Consider the following 20,463-nt stretch of genomic DNA (forward strand, 5'->3'; position numbering starts at 1 on the left):
TTTGCCTACCATCTCTCAGGGGTCAATAAAATAAAACAATGAAGTGTTGAAATCAAGTAATTAATCCGCTCCCTTTAAATCTCCAGTATAATACCCCAAAACAATGACAAAATGAACAGGACTAAAGTACAACTCTACTTCCACCCAAGACCTGCCTCTGCTGCACTTTCAGACCACTCAGACATGTTGTGTGACAATGGAGACAAGGAAACTAAGTAAGAAAAGAAAGTGCTCAAAAGAAATAAAACATTATGGCAAAAAAAAACAAAAAAAAAAAAAAAAACTAGGAGTTCACAGATACAGGAGAGATGCATTTAAACACTACAAAGGGGTCTCAGTGGGTAGTGTCCCTGCGTTCCTGAGCTAGTTTACCACCACATTTCTTAAAAATCGTCATAGTGGCCTTGGTCTCAGGACCACTCATGTCTAAAAACTGAGGTTGGGGATAAGCAAGGGCATGCTCCCCGTAGAAAATCTAGCTCCAAGAAAGCCTCATGATAGCAAAGGAGAATGGGCACCATTCCTCAAAAAGGAAGGTGAATACCCTCATCTTGGGTTGTGCAAGCATGACTTGACTTTAATGATGGCTGAAGGCCTGTGGAGAAGCTTGGGGTGAGGTTGCGAAGTTGGAATGTGGGCAGTCTGCATGGAAGGGGAACTGAGGTATGTGAGGAATTGAGGAAGAGGAGGGTGGATGTATGCTGTGTGCAGGAGACTAGGTGGAGGGGCCAGGATGCAAGATTTGTAGGAGTCAAAGGAAGAAGGTACAAGTTGTGGTAGTCAGGAAATAGTAAGGGGACTGGAGGTGTGGGAGTTTTGGTGAAGGAAGAAATCTGTGAGAAGATGGTGGAGGTCAGGAGAAAGAGTGACAGAGTGATGACAGTAGTGTTAGCATTTGAGGAAGAAGTGGTGAGGGTGATTTGTGGGTTAGGGTCTGCAAAGTGGAAGAGGGATCGCTGAGAAAGAGTGGTTCTTTGATGAAATGGGGCGAATGGGTTGAACTTACATAATTTGGATGAATTGGTTTTGGGTATGGGTGATTTTAATGGACATGTTGGGAAATGGATCCAGGGCTTTGAGGGTGTGCATGGGGGGGGGGGAGGAAACAGAATTGGGGAAAGAAATGTAGAAGGAAGGATGCTGTTGGAGTTTTGTGATGAGAAAGAGTTGTGTGTGGCGAACACGGGGTTTAGGAAAACAGAGAAAAGAAGGTTGCTTTCAGTGCCGGATGGAATGAGACAGAGATTGATTTTGTGTTGGTTGGTAGGAAAAATAGTAAGCAGCTGATAGATGTGAAGACAATACCAGGGGGAGTTGTAGCACAGGTTGGTGGTTGCTGACTAGGATAAGAAGAAAGTTGTGTGAGAATGGGAACAGTTGAGAGGAGAAAGGTGTGGAAACTGAAGGAAGAAGAAACAAGAGCAAGGTTTGAGGAAAGAGTTGCGGAGATGGTAAGCATTGATGCACCGAATTTGTGAAAGTCTTTTAAGGAAAGGGTACGAAAGGCATGTGACGAAGTGAGTGGAAGGACGAAAGGTAGGAGAGATCGAAGAGATACATAGTGCTGGAACAAGGAGACGAGGGATGCAATGGTTGCAAGATCAATGAGGAAGGAAGCTGAGGAGAGGTTGAGCAGGCTGGATGAGAACCCAGACAGAGTGTTTAGGTTTATTAAATCAATGAAAAAAAGATGGAAGAGATGTTGAGGGAGGAAGATGCATGAGGAGGAGTGATGGAAGGTTGAATATTAGTGAGAAGGACAAGGGAAGAGTTTGGAAGGAGCACATGAAGGGAATTATGAATGAGGAGAATGAATGGGATTAGAGGGTGGAAGTTGCTGTGGTAAAGGGGCCAGTGGAGAGGGTTAGTCAAGAAGTAATGAAGGAAACGAAAACAGGAAAAGCAGCTGGTAAGTGTGGAAATGATAACTGCAAGTGGAGAGATAGGGATTGTTGTGATGATGGAGCTCTGCCAGGGTGTGCTGGACGGAAGAGGAATGCCAGATGATTGGGCAGTAGTGTGGTGGTACCGACCTTCAAAGGGAAGGGGGATGCAATGAGTTGTGGGGCGTATAAGGGAGTGAAGTTATTGGAGCATGCAATGAAGATAGTGGAAAGGGTGTTGGAGAGGAGAATTCGGAATGGGGTGGATGTGGATGAGATGCAATTTGGTTTTATGCCAGGAAGGGGGACAATAGATGCAGTGTTTATTGTAAGGAGATTGCAAGAGGAATACCAAGATAAGGAGAAGGGGTTGTACATGTGCTTTGTTGATCTGGAGAAGGCATTTGATAAGGTTCCAAGGAAGTGATTGAGTGGGCAATGAGGAAGAGAGGTGTACTAGAAGTAATAGTGAGGGCAGTGATGAGTTTGTATGAGGGGGTAAAGACAAGAGTTGGAACTGGATCAGAACTGTCACGGGAGTTTGCGGTGAAAGTTGGTGTGCATCAGGGATCTGTGTTGTCACCTTTGTCGCTTGCAATAGTGGTTGATGTAGTGATGGAGAGTGCAAGAGAGGAATTAATAATGGAGATACTGTATGGGGATGGCCTTGTTCTGATGAGTGAGACAATGGAGGGAATGAGGGAGACGTTTTGGAAATGGAAGGAGGCATTTGAAAGGAAGGGTTTGACGATAAATATCAGGAAGACAAAGGTGATGGTGGGTGAGGTGGAAGGAAAAGTGTTAGTGAGAATGGTGGACCCATGTGGTGTATGTGAGAGGAGGGTAATGGAAATTGTGGTGTTGTGTACGAGATGTGAGAAATGGGTTCATGGTAGGTGTACTAAAATGAAGAAGGCGACCCCAACACTGGCGAGAGAGTTTGTTTGTGGAAGATGTGAGAAAGGAACTGCAGGGCTGGCAGAACCAAAGGTAACGCTATGTGATGAGGTGGAAACGGTGAGAGGGTTTTGTTATCTGGGAGATAGAGTGGATGTAAGTGATGGGTGTGAAACAGCTGTGACAGCAAGAGCAAGAATTGGCTGGGTGAAGTTCAGGGAATGTGGAGTATTGTTATATGGGAAAAAGTTCTCCTTAAATATGAAAAGAAGGGTCTATAAGAGTTGCGTGAGAGCTGCAATGCTGTATGGAAGTGAAATATGGTGTCTGAGGGAGAGAGACTTTTGGGAAGGACCGAGAGAGCAATGGTGAGAGGAATGTGTAGGGTGCAGCTGTTTGATAAGAGGAGGATTGAGGATTTTCAGGGAATGCTGGGGTTGGAGGAAGCGGTGGAATGGTTGGAATGGGCGAATGGAGTGAGGTGGTATGGGCATGTGTTGAGGAGGGATGAAGGGCATGTTCTGAGGAGGGTGATTGCATTTAAGGTAAATGGAGCATGAAAGCAAGGTAGACCGAGGAAAAGGTGGAGGAGGAGATTGGGAGGGTTGGTTTGAAAAAGGAGGACACCCAAAACTGGGCAAGATGGTGAGATGGTGTGAAGGCGATTGCTATGGCATTGAGGTAGATCTGGCCACCCTCATCAACGGGGACAAAATCTGGATTTAAAACACTGGGTGATGGATGGATGGACCAACACTACCATCATCATTATTATCATCACTACTCTTGGAAATTCTTACAACTAGCCAGAAGGACAGAACTGTCTTTTCATATGAAGGAGATAAGTGGTTCCTTTCACAGTCTTCACTTTTAGGCAACATGGCCTCTCTATGAATAGGCCGCATAATCAACAACTTCAGGTCATGAGATATAGATGTGGTGGCCATTCACAAAACCAGAATTATTTCCAAGGCCTAAGCTCTCATGTCCATCTTTGATGATTTTGAGGTGTATGCATCTCCAAATTAAGTTGGATCAGGAGGTCAAGTTGCTATGTTGTTTTGGAAAGGGCTAGATCTTGCAATATGGACAATCTTCTTGAATCCAGAAGGTAGTAAATTAGTGACTAACATCTTAGGCCATACCTTCAGACTAGTAGCTACCTACATCCCAACAGGGGTGGGGTGGCAAGATTTCTCCAGGTATCAGTAGGTCTTCTTAGGAACATTCCATTCTTTAATGCCAGTGAATCACTGGACTGGCATCTTGGATGCTTGCCTGAACTATTTGGGAAAAGTTATAAACAGGTTACTTTTGATCTGTGCTAGGAAATAAAACCTTTGGTTTATTTTTTCCACTGTCATACTTACAGTGTCATGTTTATGTAAGATAATCTCTGTTGAAATAGATGTTTTTACAAATGAATGCTCTTCTAATATTATCAACTGTGAAGAAGGAGTGGTACTCTGTTGTCATTGTTGTTCATGTAAAGTAAATACAACTACCAGACGAGCCTTAGGTAACAATACACCCATTCCAGTGAGATTAAATTTACATTTGCTTTTAGCAATTCAATGCCTTAATACCTCACAACCATTATACCTTCTAAAATTATTATTATTATTAATCAAGGTGGGTAAGCTGGCAGAGTCGTTAGGGGGCTGGGCAAAATGCTTTGTGGCATTTCATCCACCTTTATGTTCTGAGTTCAAATTCCACCAAAGTTGACTTTGCCTTTCATCCTTTCAGGGTCAGTAAATTAAGTACCAGTGAAACACTGTGGCTGATGTACTTGACTTGTCCTCTTCTGCTACATTTCAAACCTTGTACCTTTAGGGGATTATTATTATTATTATCAATACATCAACTGGACAACATATTAACTCACCTTCTGTCATTTTGGTAGATGGAAAAATCAAATTCAGCAGTTTTATGAACAGTCAAAATGTGCACTTTTAATGGCATGTTTGCATGAGATAAAAATCTCCCTTGGATTCCCATTTCATGCCAATCTGGACAGACTTTGCACACTTCCATGTTATTGAAGTTTCTGCATAATATAAACATATGACCTTTTTTTTTTTTACTATCACATGAAATCCTTTTATATTAATTCAATAAGGTACAGAAAGTAAAAAGAATAATAGGACAATTCCATGAAGATTGTTAATTTGCATCAGTCTAGAAGTAACTTAAGCACACATACAATGCACACACACACAAACACACATTGTTTTAATGTTTGTCCACTTCTCCATGCCAACATGGGTTGTACAGAATTTGTTAGGGCATATTTTCTATGGCCAGATGCCCTTCATGTCACCAGTCCTCACTTGTTTCCAAGAAGATTGGAAATGAAGGATACCACTCGCATGAAGGTGATACTTGTCTAATACAGTCAAGCGCTGTCAAGACTGATGCCCACATACACACACATATATGATGGGCTTCTTCAAGTTTCTATCCACTAAATAGGGTTAGGTAGATACTATAGTCCTAGGCTTAAGTTGGCCTAGGACTATACTAAAAGACACTTGCTCTAAGAACCCCATAGGGGAACTGAACCTGAAATAAAAGTTGGAAAGTAAACTTCTTACCACACAGCAACTCCTGCAGCAGAGAGAGAGAGAGCGTGCGTGTGTAACTGGCACATTGAACAAAGACAACAGAGCTGAGAAGACTCTTTCGTATTATTGTTGAGTGCATGAGGTCTGCAGGGTTGTCATGAAAATGCAGTCAGTAAAGTGGTGAGTATTAGGAAGTCATAGAGACCATGTGATATCTGAGCAAGATAAAGTCCTCTCATTTGTCTACAAGGGCTATTCAATAAAGACTGACAGGGACCTATCAAAACACTATCATCTCATGCTGCCATAGAAAATGGACACAAAACCATGTGACATATCACTAGACCTCACCTACTCAACTCACTATCATCTTTACCATAGTCCTCTTTCTCAGTAACTCCTGATACTATTCTTTGGCTTCTTTTTCCTCTCATGTCCATTCCTCAGGGCTCAACACTGACATCTCTTATTTCCCCATTCACAAATACTCTTTTAACACAATAAATCTCTTCCTCCCATTATCATTTAACTTTTCTTAGTACTTCATTTAACGTCATCACCCTTCATCCTAATCTCCCTTTCAGTTGTGTAGGCTTTTTTAAACTTGCAAGTTACAAGACAACTTCACTATTACTGCATCTAGTACACTCTGTAAAGGAGTTGAGTTTAGGAAAGACGTCTAGCTGTAGAAACCATGCCAAAACAATATATAGAAGTTCCTCTGATAATTTTGGGACATAAGAAGCATCGGTCAATATAAAGACCTTCACCTGGGAACAAAAAATAAATAAATAAACAAACTAGCCTGGGGTGTGTTAACAAGTCTGTGGAAAATGAATAGGAAAAAAAAAACATGCAAGCTGACAACCCGGAGTGGGGGAAGAAGAGGGGACTTTCAGAAAATTCACAAGATCCAATTTTTCTGTCATAACTTCCAGTAAAATGGATATATATTGATTTTTTTTTTTATGGAATCCCATGTTTTTGGTTATGGAGGATCCGATTCCGAAAATTTTTTTTTCAAAAAATCGCATTTTAGAAATTTCAATTACTCCCCTCCTGGAAATTTTTTTTCTTTTTTTTTTTTGCGAAATATATATATATATATATATGTATATATAAAACAAATAATAAATGAGTATATGCATATATATGTACAGGTATGTGCATACCTACATCTACCTGTGTATATAGGTGCATATCTGGGTACAGGACATTGCAAACAAAACGTAGACAAGAAAATAATAATAACCAGAGTACAGAAAACACACAAGCCACATAGAGAACATTTTCCTTCATCAGCTACCTCCATTTTAACACTGGCGTTTCGAAGAGTTGGGCAGGACGCATCGTTAAAATGGCTCTTCCCATGGACCGCAAATTAAATTTGTATACACAAATTAAACCTGTGCCATGGAGGAATGTAGTGGCGGACAAGAAACAAGACAGGAAAACAAACGGAAAAGGCTATGTGGCCAGACGTGAAAAATTATGTGTATATGAACGCTGTGAGACACGAACTGAAAGCCGGGACGAAGTAAGTTCGCGTGTTTGCTCGGCGATAGCCAAGGAAGAAAAGGATTAGTGACCGGAAACATGTGACCAGGGAGGGGTAAGGAAGAGAGAGAGTGGTAGAGGGAGAAACAAGGGGAGGAAGTAGAAGAATAGGTGAGCAACGAGAGGAAGAGAGAAATATAGTAGTAACAGAAGGAAGAACGAGAGGGGAAAGAGAGAGATATAGTAGTAACAGAAGGAAGAACTAGAGGGGTAAAGAGAGATACGTAGTACTAACAGAGGAAGAACGAGAGGGGGGAAAAGTGATAGAGAAAGAGATAGAGTCGCGTCAGAAAATATAAAGTTGAAAAAACTACTTACAACAGGGACGACGCAGGCGTTCATTCATATAAAACAAATAATAAATGAGTATATGCATATATACGTACAGGTATGTGCATACCTACGTCTACCTGTGTATATAGGTGCATATCTGGGTACAGGAGATTGCAAAAAAAACGTAAACAAGAAAATAATAATAATAATAATATATTATTATATATTATATATATTATTATATAAATAATAATAATAATAATAATAATAATATATATATATATATATATATATATATATATATATATATATATATATATATATATAGGCGCAGGAGTGGCTGTGTGGTAAGTAGCTTGCTTACCAACCACATAGTTCCTAGTTCATTCCCACTGCGTGGCACCTTGGGCAAGTGTCTTATACTATAACCTCGGGCCGACCAAAGCCTTGTGAGTGGATTTGGTAGACGGAAACTGAAAGAAGCCCGTCGTATATATGTATATATATATATATGTATGTGTGTCTGTGTTTGTTCCCCCAACATTGCTTGACAACCAATGCTGGTGTGTTTACGTCCCCGTAACTTAGCGGTTCGGCAAAAAAGACTGATAGAATAAGTACTAGGCATCCAAAGAATAAGTCCTGGGGTTGATTTGTTCGACTACAAGGCGGTGTTCCAGCGTGGCCACAGTCAAATGACTGAAACAAGTAAAGAGTAATATATATACCCTCAGGCCTTCAAGCAGGCTATCCACATGCTAGAAAAAACAGCCAAATCTCACAAAACTGTGATAACATAATGTAATCAATCTACTCACCTTTCTGCAAAGATTTCTTTCAGAGTAATTTCCTGCAGTAACATGACAAAGTATTTATGTGAAATTAACCACGCCATCACCACCCTATCACCACCATTGACCACACTACTCACCCGCCACATTATCATTGTCAACAACAACAACAAAGAACATTAAATTAAGATATTAACCTTCGGACATCTTTGAAACACATCCAGAACTTTCCATCACCACACCTTGCAAGTAGATTATGTTTAGTTGCTGGATTAATAGTGTCCCAAAGTGGAGAATCATTGGACCATTTGCCTTTCCAACTGAAGCATTTCCAAGGGTTACGAATCTGGAGAAGTCTGGAAAAGAAAGTCAATAAATAGTTAATGGATTAAATTATCAGATAATGTTTTTCATGCTTTTGAAGTCTTATTATTATAGTTTCAATATTGATTGGTTCATTGTGATTGAGTGCAGCCAAAGCCAAGATTGTAGCTAAAGGTCTTAAGGTTATAACTTATATTAAATGCTTAGCACAGGATGTCAACATGAGTGTAGAATACTTAAATCAGTATACAATCAGTCAAGATATATGTGGTTTGTGGTTCAAATTCTGTCCTCGTCATTACATACAGTGAGTCTCTAAAAAGCTTTAAAAAATCATCATCATCACTATCATTTAATGTCTGTCTTCCATGCTTGCAAGGCAGAGGATTGCACCATTCTTCACTGTGTGTTTTGACATGGTTTTTATGGCTGGATGCCCTTCATAACATCCACCACTTTACAGAGTGGACTGGGTGATTTTTACGTGGCACCAGCAAGGTCTGAGCACACTCATTAAAAATTTAGAAATAAATAAATAAAAACCACCAAAGATAGATTTATGGTTAAGAGGTTTGCTTCTAAGTTTTATACTACTATGTAACACTTTTCAGCAAATATCTTCTACTAAGCTTGACCAATACCTTTATCTGTTCATTCATTTAATGTTCATTTTTCCATGCTGGCATGTCAAATTATATTAGACAGGATTTTACGGCCAAATGTTTTTCCTGTTGCCAACTCATTTTACAGTTAAGGGCATTTTTTTTTTATTCCACAAGTCTTTGAAAGCACAAAACAATGTCATCAAGAAATGTAAAGATCAGATCAATGTTTCAAAGAGCTCAAAATAAGTGATGCTTTGGAATATCGATAGGTGTGTGGGTGTGTGTGCATGCACACATACAAATGCATACTTGTAATGTGGACTTCAGCATAGTTTCCATCAACCAAACTCACACCCAATGCATTAGTTTGCCTGATGCTATATTAGAAGACATTTACTCAAGATGCAGAGAGAAGACTGTGTTGATATGGACATGTGGTGTAAATGGAGGATGACAGTTGCATGAGGCTATAATCTATTCTGTCAAATATTTTAAGCAGCTCAGCACAATTCCAGATGGAACAAGGGTTTCCTGTCTTCATATCCCAAATTGCCTTATCTATCATACTGCTGTCAAGTAGGATAGCTAGTCCCTCAGTTGGGTCAATGTTACATTTTCCCCATTTAATAGCCTTTAAAAGTAGCACTTCCTTGACTCTAGCATTTCAGAATCACAAAGTGGAAGTACATCATTATCTACCCCCATACACGCTCTGTGTTATAAACTGTCTTGCTATCTGGAACACCTCATGCTGTAAGACATTGGTAAACCACTTCCTTTCAGTTTCTGCTCTTGCTATATAAACCTCTTGTCCATCTACTGTTTCTAAAACCTGTCACTTCTCTTTTATAGCCCTGTCTACCTCATTGCTCTCCCACCTAGTTACCCTTGGCTGGCTGAAGCTTTGCCCCAGCTACAAATTTAGCCTGTCAACCTCAGGAAACCTTGTGAATATGTTAGAAATCAATATTTAACAAAGAACAAAACTCCTCACCTGTTTCCTTCTACCTCCTGAACATCCAACACTGAGTAAGCATGATTTTTGGCTAGTCCTAAACTTTCGTAGTCCAAATCTGTATCATTGGAATTTACTTTATCACCACAAGCACAGGCAATCAAAAATCTAAAAGAAAAAGTAAACAAAACAAAATAATAAAATACTTAGGTTGCAAAAAGAACTCAATATCCTCTGTAAATGCCCAACCTAAACACAATTACCAGCAAAAGCTATTTGAAACAATGCTATTTTCTGAGTTAACAAGTTGTGACTACTTGACCTGCTAGAAACAGGAGCCAAATCTCCAAATTACACCCAGCCATCTTAAAAGAGGAAGACAATTTTGATAAAGGTAATATAATTATTTGAATTGAAACCAAGTGTATTATTAATTATTTCTTGAACTCCACAGATAGATGAAGTGCAAAAATGAACGTTGCCAAGATAAAACTGAATATCAAATGACAAGTGAGCTAGCACTACAATTTGTTGGCCTCAATAACATAATTATACTATTGCTCTCTTGCTAACAGTAATCTTTTTACCAAAAATGGAAGAAACAAAGAAGCCTTGATTCACTAGAAATAACTTTCAAATTTCTCTGAGATCACACAGGCCACTACCATCGTATTCATTTTTTAACATCTGTCTGGATGGATTAAATGATTTAATAGAATCTGACAGATCCGAGGATGGCAACAGTACTCCAATAACTGTGTTAGCACAGCTTCTTCAGTTAAATGCCTTTCCTAACACCAACCACATTACAGAGTGTACTGGGTGCTTTTTGCAGGTCACCTGCACTAGTGAGGTCGTCATCAGCTTGCAAGAGTAAGATTTCTGTGGACTAATTGGGAGGCAGCTCTATGTTAGATGAGAGGTTAAAGTATGATAGAAAGGATCAGAACACAAATCTATTGCTTTAGAGGGGTTACATAGCTACTTAGAGTATAGCATAGTGGGTGGGATTAACAAAGGTAGAGCTGGAAAGGGAGATGAAATAGTAGTGATGAGGTATCAGAACGAATCCTCAAGATACAAGGCGAATAGAAGTGAGTGGAGATAGAAGAGAGAGAGCATGGAAAGGTAGAGGTTGCAAGAGTGTAGAAGGAGAGTGAGGAATGGGTGAGTATTATGAATGAAGCGTTGAGGGATGAGGAATATGCTGGAGGCAAGATATTTATCATCTCTCCATCCACATTTTGCAGCGATCATCCTTTCGTGTTACCAAATTCTCTCCTTCTCCACCACCATACAATTTCAGTTTCCCCATGCAGTATGCTTACCTTTCCCCTTTCCTCCATACCTCAATCCTACCCCAACCACTACAGTGACTGAGTGGGGTTGAGATATGGATGTAGTAAATAATGGACAATGGGTGGGGTGATGAATGGTACATACAAGTTGGGGGAAAAGAAGAGGAGAGCAGGGAACGACAATGTACAAAAGTGGGGAAGAACAGCAGAATTCTAATAACGATATAGTGATGAGGTAAAAAGTGAAAGAAAGAAGTGTAGGTGGTTAGGTAAAAAGAATGCAAGGGAAAAGGTAAGCGTAGTGCATGAGGAGAGTGAAATTGTATGAAGGTGGAGAAGGAAAGATAATTTGGTAACAGAGAAGAGAGAAAGAATACTAAGAACGATATAGTGATGAGGTAAAAAGTGAAAGAAAGATGTGTAGGTGGTTAGGTAAAAAGAATGCAAGGGAAAAGGTAAGCGTAGTGCATGAGGAGAGTGAAATTGTATGAAGGTGGAGAAGGAAAGATAATTTGGTAACAGAGAAGAGAGAAAGAATACTAAGAACGATATAGTGATGAGGTAAAAAGTGAAAGAAAGATGTGTAGGTGGTTAGGTAAAAAGAATGCAAGGGAAAAGGTAAGCGTAGTGCATGAGGAGAGTGAAATTGTATGAAGGTGGAGAAGGAAAGATAATTTGGTAACAGAGAAGAGAGAAAGAATACTAAGAACGATATAGTGATGAGGTAAAAAGTGAAAGAAAGATGTGTAGGTGGTTAGGTAAAAAGAATGCAAGGGAAAAGGTAAGCGTAGTGCATGAGGAGAGTGAAATTGTATGAAGGTGGAGAAGGAAAGATAATTTGGTAACAGAGAAGAGAGAAAGAATACTAAGAACGATATAGTGATGAGGTAAAAAGTGAAAGAAAGATGTGTAGGTGGTTAGGTAAAAAGAATGCAAGGGAAAAGGTAAGCGTAGTGCATGAGGAGAGTGAAATTGTATGAAGGTGGAGAAGGAAAGATAATTTGGTAACAGAGAAGAGAGAAAGAATACTAAGAACGATATAGTGATGAGGTAAAAAGTGAAAGAAAGATGTGTAGGTGGTTAGGTAAAAAGAATGCAAGGGAAAAGGTAAGCGTAGTGCATGAGGAGAGTGAAATTGTATGAAGGTGGAGAAGGAAAGATAATTTGGTAACAGAGAAGAGAGAAAGAATACTAAGAACGATATAGTGATGAGGTAAAAAGTGAAAGAAAGATGTGTAGGTGGTTAGGTAAAAAGAATGCAAGGGAAAAGGTAAGCGTAGTGCATGAGGAGAGTGAAATTGTATGAAGGTGGAGAAGGAAAGATAATTTGGTAACAGAGAAGAGAGAAAGAATACTAAGAACGATATAGTGATGAGGTAAAAAGTGAAAGAAAGATGTGTAGGTGGTTAGGTAAAAAGAATGCAAGGGAAAAGGTAAGCGTAGTGCATGAGGAGAGTGAAATTGTATGAAGGTGGAGAAGGAAAGATAATTTGGTAACAGAGAAGAGAGAAAGAATACTAAGAACGATATAGTGATGAGGTAAAAAGTGAAAGAAAGATGTGTAGGTGGTTAGGTAAAAAGAATGCAAGGGAAAAGGTAAGCGTAGTGCATGAGGAGAGTGAAATTGTATGAAGGTGGAGAAGGAAAGATAATTTGGTAACAGAGAAGAGAGAAAGAATACTAAGAACGATATAGTGATGAGGTAAAAAGTGAAAGAAAGATGTGTAGGTGGTTAGGTAAAAAGAATGCAAGGGAAAAGGTAAGCGTAGTGCATGAGGAGAGTGAAATTGTATGAAGGTGGAGAAGGAAAGATAATTTGGTAACAGAGAAGAGAGAAAGAATACTAAGAACGATATAGTGATGAGGTAAAAAGTGAAAGAAAGATGTGTAGGTGGTTAGGTAAAAAGAATGCAAGGGAAAAGGTAGGCGTAGTGCATGAGGAGAGTGAAATTGTATGAAGGTGGAGAAGGAAAGATAATTTGGTAACAGAGAAGAGAGAAAGAATACTAAGAACGATATAGTGATGAGGTAAAAAGTGAAAGAAAGATGTGTAGGTGGTTAGGTAAAAAGAATGCAAGGGAAAAGGTAAGCGTAGTGCATGAGGAGAGTGAAATTGTATGAAGGTGGAGAAGGAAAGATAATTTGGTAACAGAGAAGAGAGAAAGAATACTAAGAACGATATAGTGATGAGGTAAAAAGTGAAAGAAAGATGTGTAGGTGGTTAGGTAAAAAGAATGCAAGGGAAAAGGTAAGCGTAGTGCATGAGGAGAGTGAAATTGTATGAAGGTGGAGAAGGAAAGATAATTTGGTAACAGAGAAGAGAGAAAGAATACTAAGAACGATATAGTGATGAGGTAAAAAGTGAAAGAAAGATGTGTAGGTGGTTAGGTAAAAAGAATGCAAGGGAAAAGGTAAGCGTAGTGCATGAGGAGAGTGAAATTGTATGAAGGTGGAGAAGGAAAGATAATTTGGTAACAGAGAAGAGAGAAAGAATACTAAGAACGATATAGTGATGAGGTAAAAAGTGAAAGAAAGATGTGTAGGTGGTTAGGTAAAAAGAATGCAAGGGAAAAGGTAAGCGTAGTGCATGAGGAGAGTGAAATTGTATGAAGGTGGAGAAGGAAAGATAATTTGGTAACAGAGAAGAGAGAAAGAATACTAAGAACGATATAGTGATGAGGTAAAAAGTGAAAGAAAGATGTGTAGGTGGTTAGGTAAAAAGAATGCAAGGGAAAAGGTAAGCGTAGTGCATGAGGAGAGTGAAATTGTATGAAGGTGGAGAAGGAAAGATAATTTGGTAACAGAGAAGAGAGAAAGAATACTAAGAACGATATAGTGATGAGGTAAAAAGTGAAAGAAAGATGTGTAGGTGGTTAGGTAAAAAGAATGCAAGGGAAAAGGTAAGCGTAGTGCATGAGGAGAGTGAAATTGTATGAAGGTGGAGAAGGAAAGATAATTTGGTAACAGAGAAGAGAGAAAGAATACTAAGAACGATATAGTGATGAGGTAAAAAGTGAAAGAAAGATGTGTAGGTGGTTAGGTAAAAAGAATGCAAGGGAAAAGGTAAGCGTAGTGCATGAGGAGAGTGAAATTGTATGAAGGTGGAGAAGGAAAGATAATTTGGTAACAGAGAAGAGAGAAAGAATACTAAGAACGATATAGTGATGAGGTAAAAAGTGAAAGAAAGATGTGTAGGTGGTTAGGTAAAAAGAATGCAAGGGAAAAGGTAAGCGTAGTGCATGAGGAGAGTGAAATTGTATGAAGGTGGAGAAGGAAAGATAATTTGGTAACAGAGAAGAGAGAAAGAATACTAAGAACGATATAGTGATGTTAGGTAGATGATGGATGCATCAATGACAGAGACAAGATGGGTGAAGATGATGGCTTGAAGAGGGCATTGGGTGAGGAGGCCCAGTTGTGTGTGTGTGTTTGTGTCTGTCTGTCTGTATATATATATATATATATATATATATATATATATATGATAATAATATTAGGGACAAAATCCAAAATTACAGGTAAAAAACTCAATTAAAATCAATTTATAAAAAATTAAAATTAAATTGAGCCTTATAGATAAAGTATATATAAAATATATAGTTTTAGGGAAAATAACCAATTTTCAAGAACTCATTGATGAAAATCCACTATCACATATAGAAAAATTAATAATTAAAAGCACAATAAATGAGTATAATATAAAGTAAAGTAAATATCATAAGATAAATATAATAAAAAGATTACACGTGTTTCATAACCAATTTTCAAATAGAAAAGAAATTTAAATCGATTAAAATGAATTGAAATTATCGAAAATAAATTCTATTAAAAAATATAGCTACTCGTCAGATCGTAAGTAGAACAATAATTAGATATATATCTCAACCAACAATAAGTACCAAATGAATTAATATGAAATACTTATTATATAAAGATAGAAAAATTATTTTAAAAATATCATAATATCAAAATAATAACCATTCAATAATCATCCATTCATCCATTATAATAACATGTATATTATATACAAAAAACATCTTACATAAATTATCATTGTTTTAAATTATCATTGTTTTAAATACAAGTTGAACGAAGTTTAAGTTTAAAATAATAATGAAGATAAAATTAGTACATATTTAACCGGTGTAATAGTTAAAGCTATACTATTTAAAGCTAAAGACGTTTATTTAATTTTAATTAAAGATCAATTGAATAATAGAAAAATACAAGATTATTTATTTCTACAAACGTAATAATAAAAAATATGAATGAAAAAATTATGAATGGGAAAATTATGAATGAAAAAATTAGGAAAGAAAAAATTATTAAGAATAAAAGATTAAACTTTATATATATATACAAAGTTTTGATTTAAAAAAACTTTAACGATATTATAAACTATAACGATTAATAATTAATCAAATATTATTAATCAAAAATAATCGAAAATATATCAACACTATTCAAATCGAAGTTCTAATATTATGTTGAAATGAAACTAACTTCTAAATAATTTAGTGTTAAATAAGTTATCTATTAAAAATAATCTATAAAGAACCAAATGAATAGTATAAAAACAAGAATACATATTATTTTCAAATAGTAGAAAATCTTTAGCAAAGTGAAAACAGTACTTATCCAAATTTTTCCGTAATATATATATGTATATGTATATACCATTACACTCTCTGAGTGGTTGGTGTTAGGAAGGACATATGGCTGTAAAACCCATGCCAAAGCAGAAAAATGGAGTCTGGTGCAGCCTTCCAACTTGCCAGCCATGTCAAATCATCCAACCCATGCTAGCATGGGTTGGACGATTTGACTGGGGACTGGTGAACCAGAGGCTACACCAGGCTCCAATCTGATTTGGCAGAGTTTCTACAGCTGGATGCCCTTCTTAATGCCAACCACTCTGAGAGTGTAGTGGGTGCTTTTACATGCCACCGGTACAAAGGCCAGTCAAGCGGTTCTGGCAACGGCCATGCTCAAAATGGTGTATTTTACGTGCCACCTGCACAAGAGCCAGTCCAGTGGCACTGGCAACGATCTCGCTTGACTGTTTTTACAAGTGCCAGGAAGGGGACGCTGGGCACAGGTGCCATCACGATTTCGCTTGCCCCAACAGGTCTTTGCAAGCTGAGTTTTGTGTCCAATGAAGGAGACGACGTTGGCATGGGTGCCAGTCATCGAATTTAGTTCGATTTTGATTTCACTTGCCTCAACAGGTCTTCGCAAGCGGAGTTTAGTGTCCAATGAAGGAAAGGTACGCATAAGTGGGCTGGCTAGACCCCTGGCAGAGGCCTTGGATTTAGGTCTCACTTGGCTTGCCGGGTCTTCTCACGCACAGCATATTTCCAAAGGTCTCGGTCAGAAGTCATCGCCTTGGTGAGGCCCAATGTTCGAAGGTCGTGCCTAACCACCTCATTCCAGGTCTTCCTGGGCCTACCTCTTCCACAGGTTCCCCCAACTGCTAGGGTGTGGACAACAGATGTTAAATTATAATGATGATAAATACATACACACACACACACACACACACTTTAAACTGTGCTTCCGGAATCTTAGAGATGGGCACATCTCCTTAAGTACAGTATATCAATAGTAATCCCACACTTTTATAATCTCTTCTGTGAGGTTCATGCTCCTAAATAGTCTTAGATACTCTTATACTGATGGAAGGTCAGGGATAAAACATTCTTGTATATAGGTCTACTGAATCTGGAATGATTTGAGAGAACACAACAACAACTAATTTTAGAACCAAACATTGATATAGTCATACCTGGACTCCCAAGAACTCAGCAAGTAGGCCCATGCTTCATCATCTTCTATTTAAAAAGAAAAACAATATACATGAATTTTTCTGTGTGTGTGTGTGTGTGTGTGTGTGTGTGTGTGTGTGTGTGTGTGTGTGTGTGTGTGATACTTAGAAGCAATGCATGGAATAAGAATTTTACAACTTGAATAATCCTTGTTAGAGTATCTGTGTAAATGGAGTAAGGACTGACTAACTTGTACTGGTACAGAGTCATTCATTTAACATCTAAGAATGAAGTCAACCAAGTAATAAGTGGAATGCATTTTGATACACTCATTTTAGATAATTGCATAATATAAAAAAAATGTATCTCTTACACAACACCTCCTTCAGGTAAAGCATTTCAAAATAAAAATAGTGACTAAATGTGCCATTTACATATGCTCTAGGGCAGCTCAAATCACCGACTTGATGGAAGGTTGACACAAGTGGTAGAATATCTATAGAGAGTGAAAGAGACAAAGGGAAGATTTAAGTGAACTATTTATTTTTGGAAATGTCTAAACTGAAGGTGTTGCATAAGAGATGAATTCCAGCTTTTTCTTTTTTTACTACTACACAACAATCTGAAACACGCATAGTAAACGCATTCAAAATGTCATTACTTGTTTAGACAAAGAGCTAGACAAACAGACAGACAGCTAGACAGAGGGACAGACAGCTAGACAGAGAGGCAGATAGCTAGACAGAGAGGCAGACAGCTAGACAGAGAGACAGACAGCTAGACAGAGAGACAGACAGCTAGACAGAGAGACAGACAGCTAGACAGAGAGACAGACAGCTAGACAGAGAGACAGACAGCTAGACAGAGAGACAGACAGCTAGGCAGAGAGACAGACAGCTAGGCAGACAGACAGACAGCTAGGCAGACAGACAGACAGCTAGGCAGACAGACAGACAGCTAGGCAGACAGACAGACAGCTAGGCAGACAGACAGACAGCTAGGCAGACAGACAGACAGCTAGGCAGACAGACAGACAGCTAGGCAGACAGACAGACAGCTAGGCAGACAGACAGACAGCAAGACAGAACGATGTAGATACATAAATAAATAGGCATACATCTTTCTTGTACGTATGTGTGTGTGTGTGTGTGTGTGAAAGAGAGAGAAAGAGAGTGAGTGCCACTTAGACATCACTCTCATTCACACACACATACAAACAAGATTTATGCATATGTATTTATGTATGTATGTCAACATGACAGCACACGCCTTCACACACACAAACAAACACATTTATAATTGTATATAAATGCACATACACAAACACAGGTGCATGTGTGACTAACTACAAATACATAGAGATGAACAAAGTGTGCAAAAAGAAAATAAATAATTTTTTGGAAATTAACAAAGTGTGCAAGTTCAGAATGAAATCAAACCTGGATGGTGTGTGTGTGTGTGTGTGTGAGAGAGAGGGGGGGGGGAGAAGGGAGAGAGTGAGAAAGAGAGAGGGGAGAAGAGAGAGAGAGAGAGCATTGCAAACAATGAATGAGATAAACATGGAATGAAAAAGTTGTATAAATAAATGCATATTAAAAACTATCTTGTACTGAATATTTAAATTTGCGAACTTAGTAAATATATCTTTTGGTAATTTGTCGTAGTTGTTTACACAGAGCGAGCATTAAAAGAGAGAGTGAGAGACTTTGCTGTTTTTATGCCAATACTGGAAGTTGCCATGGAGAAATATTTGTAAAGAAGGGAATCATAAATATAAAGCAATATTTTTTATTTTTTAATAAAAAAAATCAAATAAAGAGCCTAACATATGTCTGCTGGTATCAAACTCAGGACCTTATGATCATGAGCGAATACCCTCACCACTAAGCCACATACCTTCACTCCACCCCTGCTCATACTATTTCTACCAACCACTTTTGCTCCCCTCCTTTACCTATTATTGCTCTCAGTTTGCTTTTCACATCTACCATCATACCCCCACTTACCATAGTCCCCTAAGCAACTTTTGTATATCTCTCATCATCACTTGTTACATGCACTTCTACTCCCACTCTTCCCCCCCCCCCCCAACTGCCCCAATATTCACCACCATTTCTGTCTTCTTTCCAACTGCTTACCTTTGAATCTCTACTAAAAGCCATCTGGGCCAGTCATTTCAACATATTCCAGCCTCTCAGCACTAGGCATAAAACCATTGACATTGCCCCTCTCGAATATTGCACCCCACCTTATAGTAGAAGACACTTTTTCTTCCTCCCCCTCCCATTCTCTACTCCTTTCTTGAAAGTTATTTGGGAACACACACACACACACACACAAAACAAAAAGGCACCCAGCAAACACTGTAAAGTAGTTTGCATTAGGAAGGATATCCAGCCATAAAAAAAGTTGCCAAAGTTGACACTGAGGCTCAGTGCAGACTTATGTCTTGTTAGATCTTGTCAACCATCCGATCCATGCCAGCATGGAAAACAAGCATTAAATAATGATTATAAATCATGATGTGAATTATATAAAAACCTTGAATCATCCAGTCGGTTCACATGATCATACTAGAACCATCACTGTTTTCAATTCAGAAATAGTTGGTTAACTGGCAAACGTGATCATACATGATACTTCAAAGAATCAGAGAAGGTATTTCATTTGAAAGACATCTTCCATATCATTTTGAAGTAATGTTTTTATAATTCAATAGTGTATGACATGAAGCTCTACAAATGATGGATAAATTATAAATATACATAAATATATAGATGTAGGCATAGTGATGTAGTTAAGAAGTTCACTTCCTAACTACATGGTACGGGGTTCAGTCCACTGCTTGGCACCTACAGAAAGTATCTTTTATTGTAGCTTTGGACTGACCAAAGCCTCATGAGTGCATTTGGTAGATGGAAACTGAAGGAAGCTCATTGTGTGTGTGTGTGTGTGTGTGTGTGTGTGTGTGTGTGTATCTTTACATTTGCATTTCTCTGAAAATGCCTCAGCTACAAGCATTGATAATAAATGTCATTTTCACTTTCAGTAAATCATCCACTGGCTTTATGCCTCTAAAGGCATGTGCAATAAAATCTTTTTCTTGAGAAACTTGTAAGGGTTTGTAACAGAAAAATCATCAAAAGTTGTAAAACAATATCCCAATAACACATTCACCTTGACCTATGCTGGTAGCAATTTTGAATATAAGATAAATGGACAAATAATAGATGATCAATAAATGCTAAACATACAGGAACAATTAAGTTACAAATGTACATAAATCTATAACTCATCTTGTGTTTGAAAGAGAAAAGAACATTTAAAGAAACTAACCAGATTCTAAGTCAATCTTCAGACAAGGAGCTCCAGTGAGAGATTGTAGGGCTTCATGGCAGGTACCACCAGCCAAAGCTTCATAACAACCACATAATTTAGCCATGGCTTTTTCAATTAATGGCACCCATAGCTGATTTCGATCAGCCTGTAATTAAAGAATCAATATAGAAATATAAATTTTAGTTTTGGGACTGTTTATCATTTTCATA

The 20,463-nt window shown here is 38.2% G+C and overlaps 1 protein-coding gene across 4 annotated transcripts in view; it reads right to left on the reverse strand.

Moving 5' to 3' along the window:
• The window catches only part of LOC106880624 (calpain-15), a 59,905-nt gene that overhangs the window by 13,278 nt on the left and 26,164 nt on the right, over positions 1-20,463 (reverse strand). For 3 of the 4 annotated variants that reach the window (XM_089361986.1, XM_089361985.1, XM_089361987.1), the window contains exons 6-10: positions 20,252-20,399; positions 16,936-16,981; positions 9,892-10,020; positions 8,166-8,324; positions 4,669-4,830 (exon numbers count right to left, since the gene is read on the reverse strand). In XM_089361986.1, coding sequence (XP_089218112.1) covers positions 4,669-4,830; positions 8,166-8,324; positions 9,892-10,020; positions 16,936-16,981; positions 20,252-20,399 — 644 coding nt within the window. The remainder of the gene's footprint in view (positions 1-4,668; positions 4,831-8,165; positions 8,325-9,891; positions 10,021-16,935; positions 16,982-20,251; positions 20,400-20,463) is intronic. The other variant, XM_089361988.1, reaches the window with a different exon arrangement.

The sequence above is a fragment of the Octopus bimaculoides genome, chromosome 13 (assembly GCF_046866305.1).
Source record: "Octopus bimaculoides isolate indiv1 chromosome 13, ASM4686630v1, whole genome shotgun sequence".
NCBI lineage: Eukaryota > Metazoa > Mollusca > Cephalopoda > Octopoda > Octopodidae > Octopus > Octopus bimaculoides.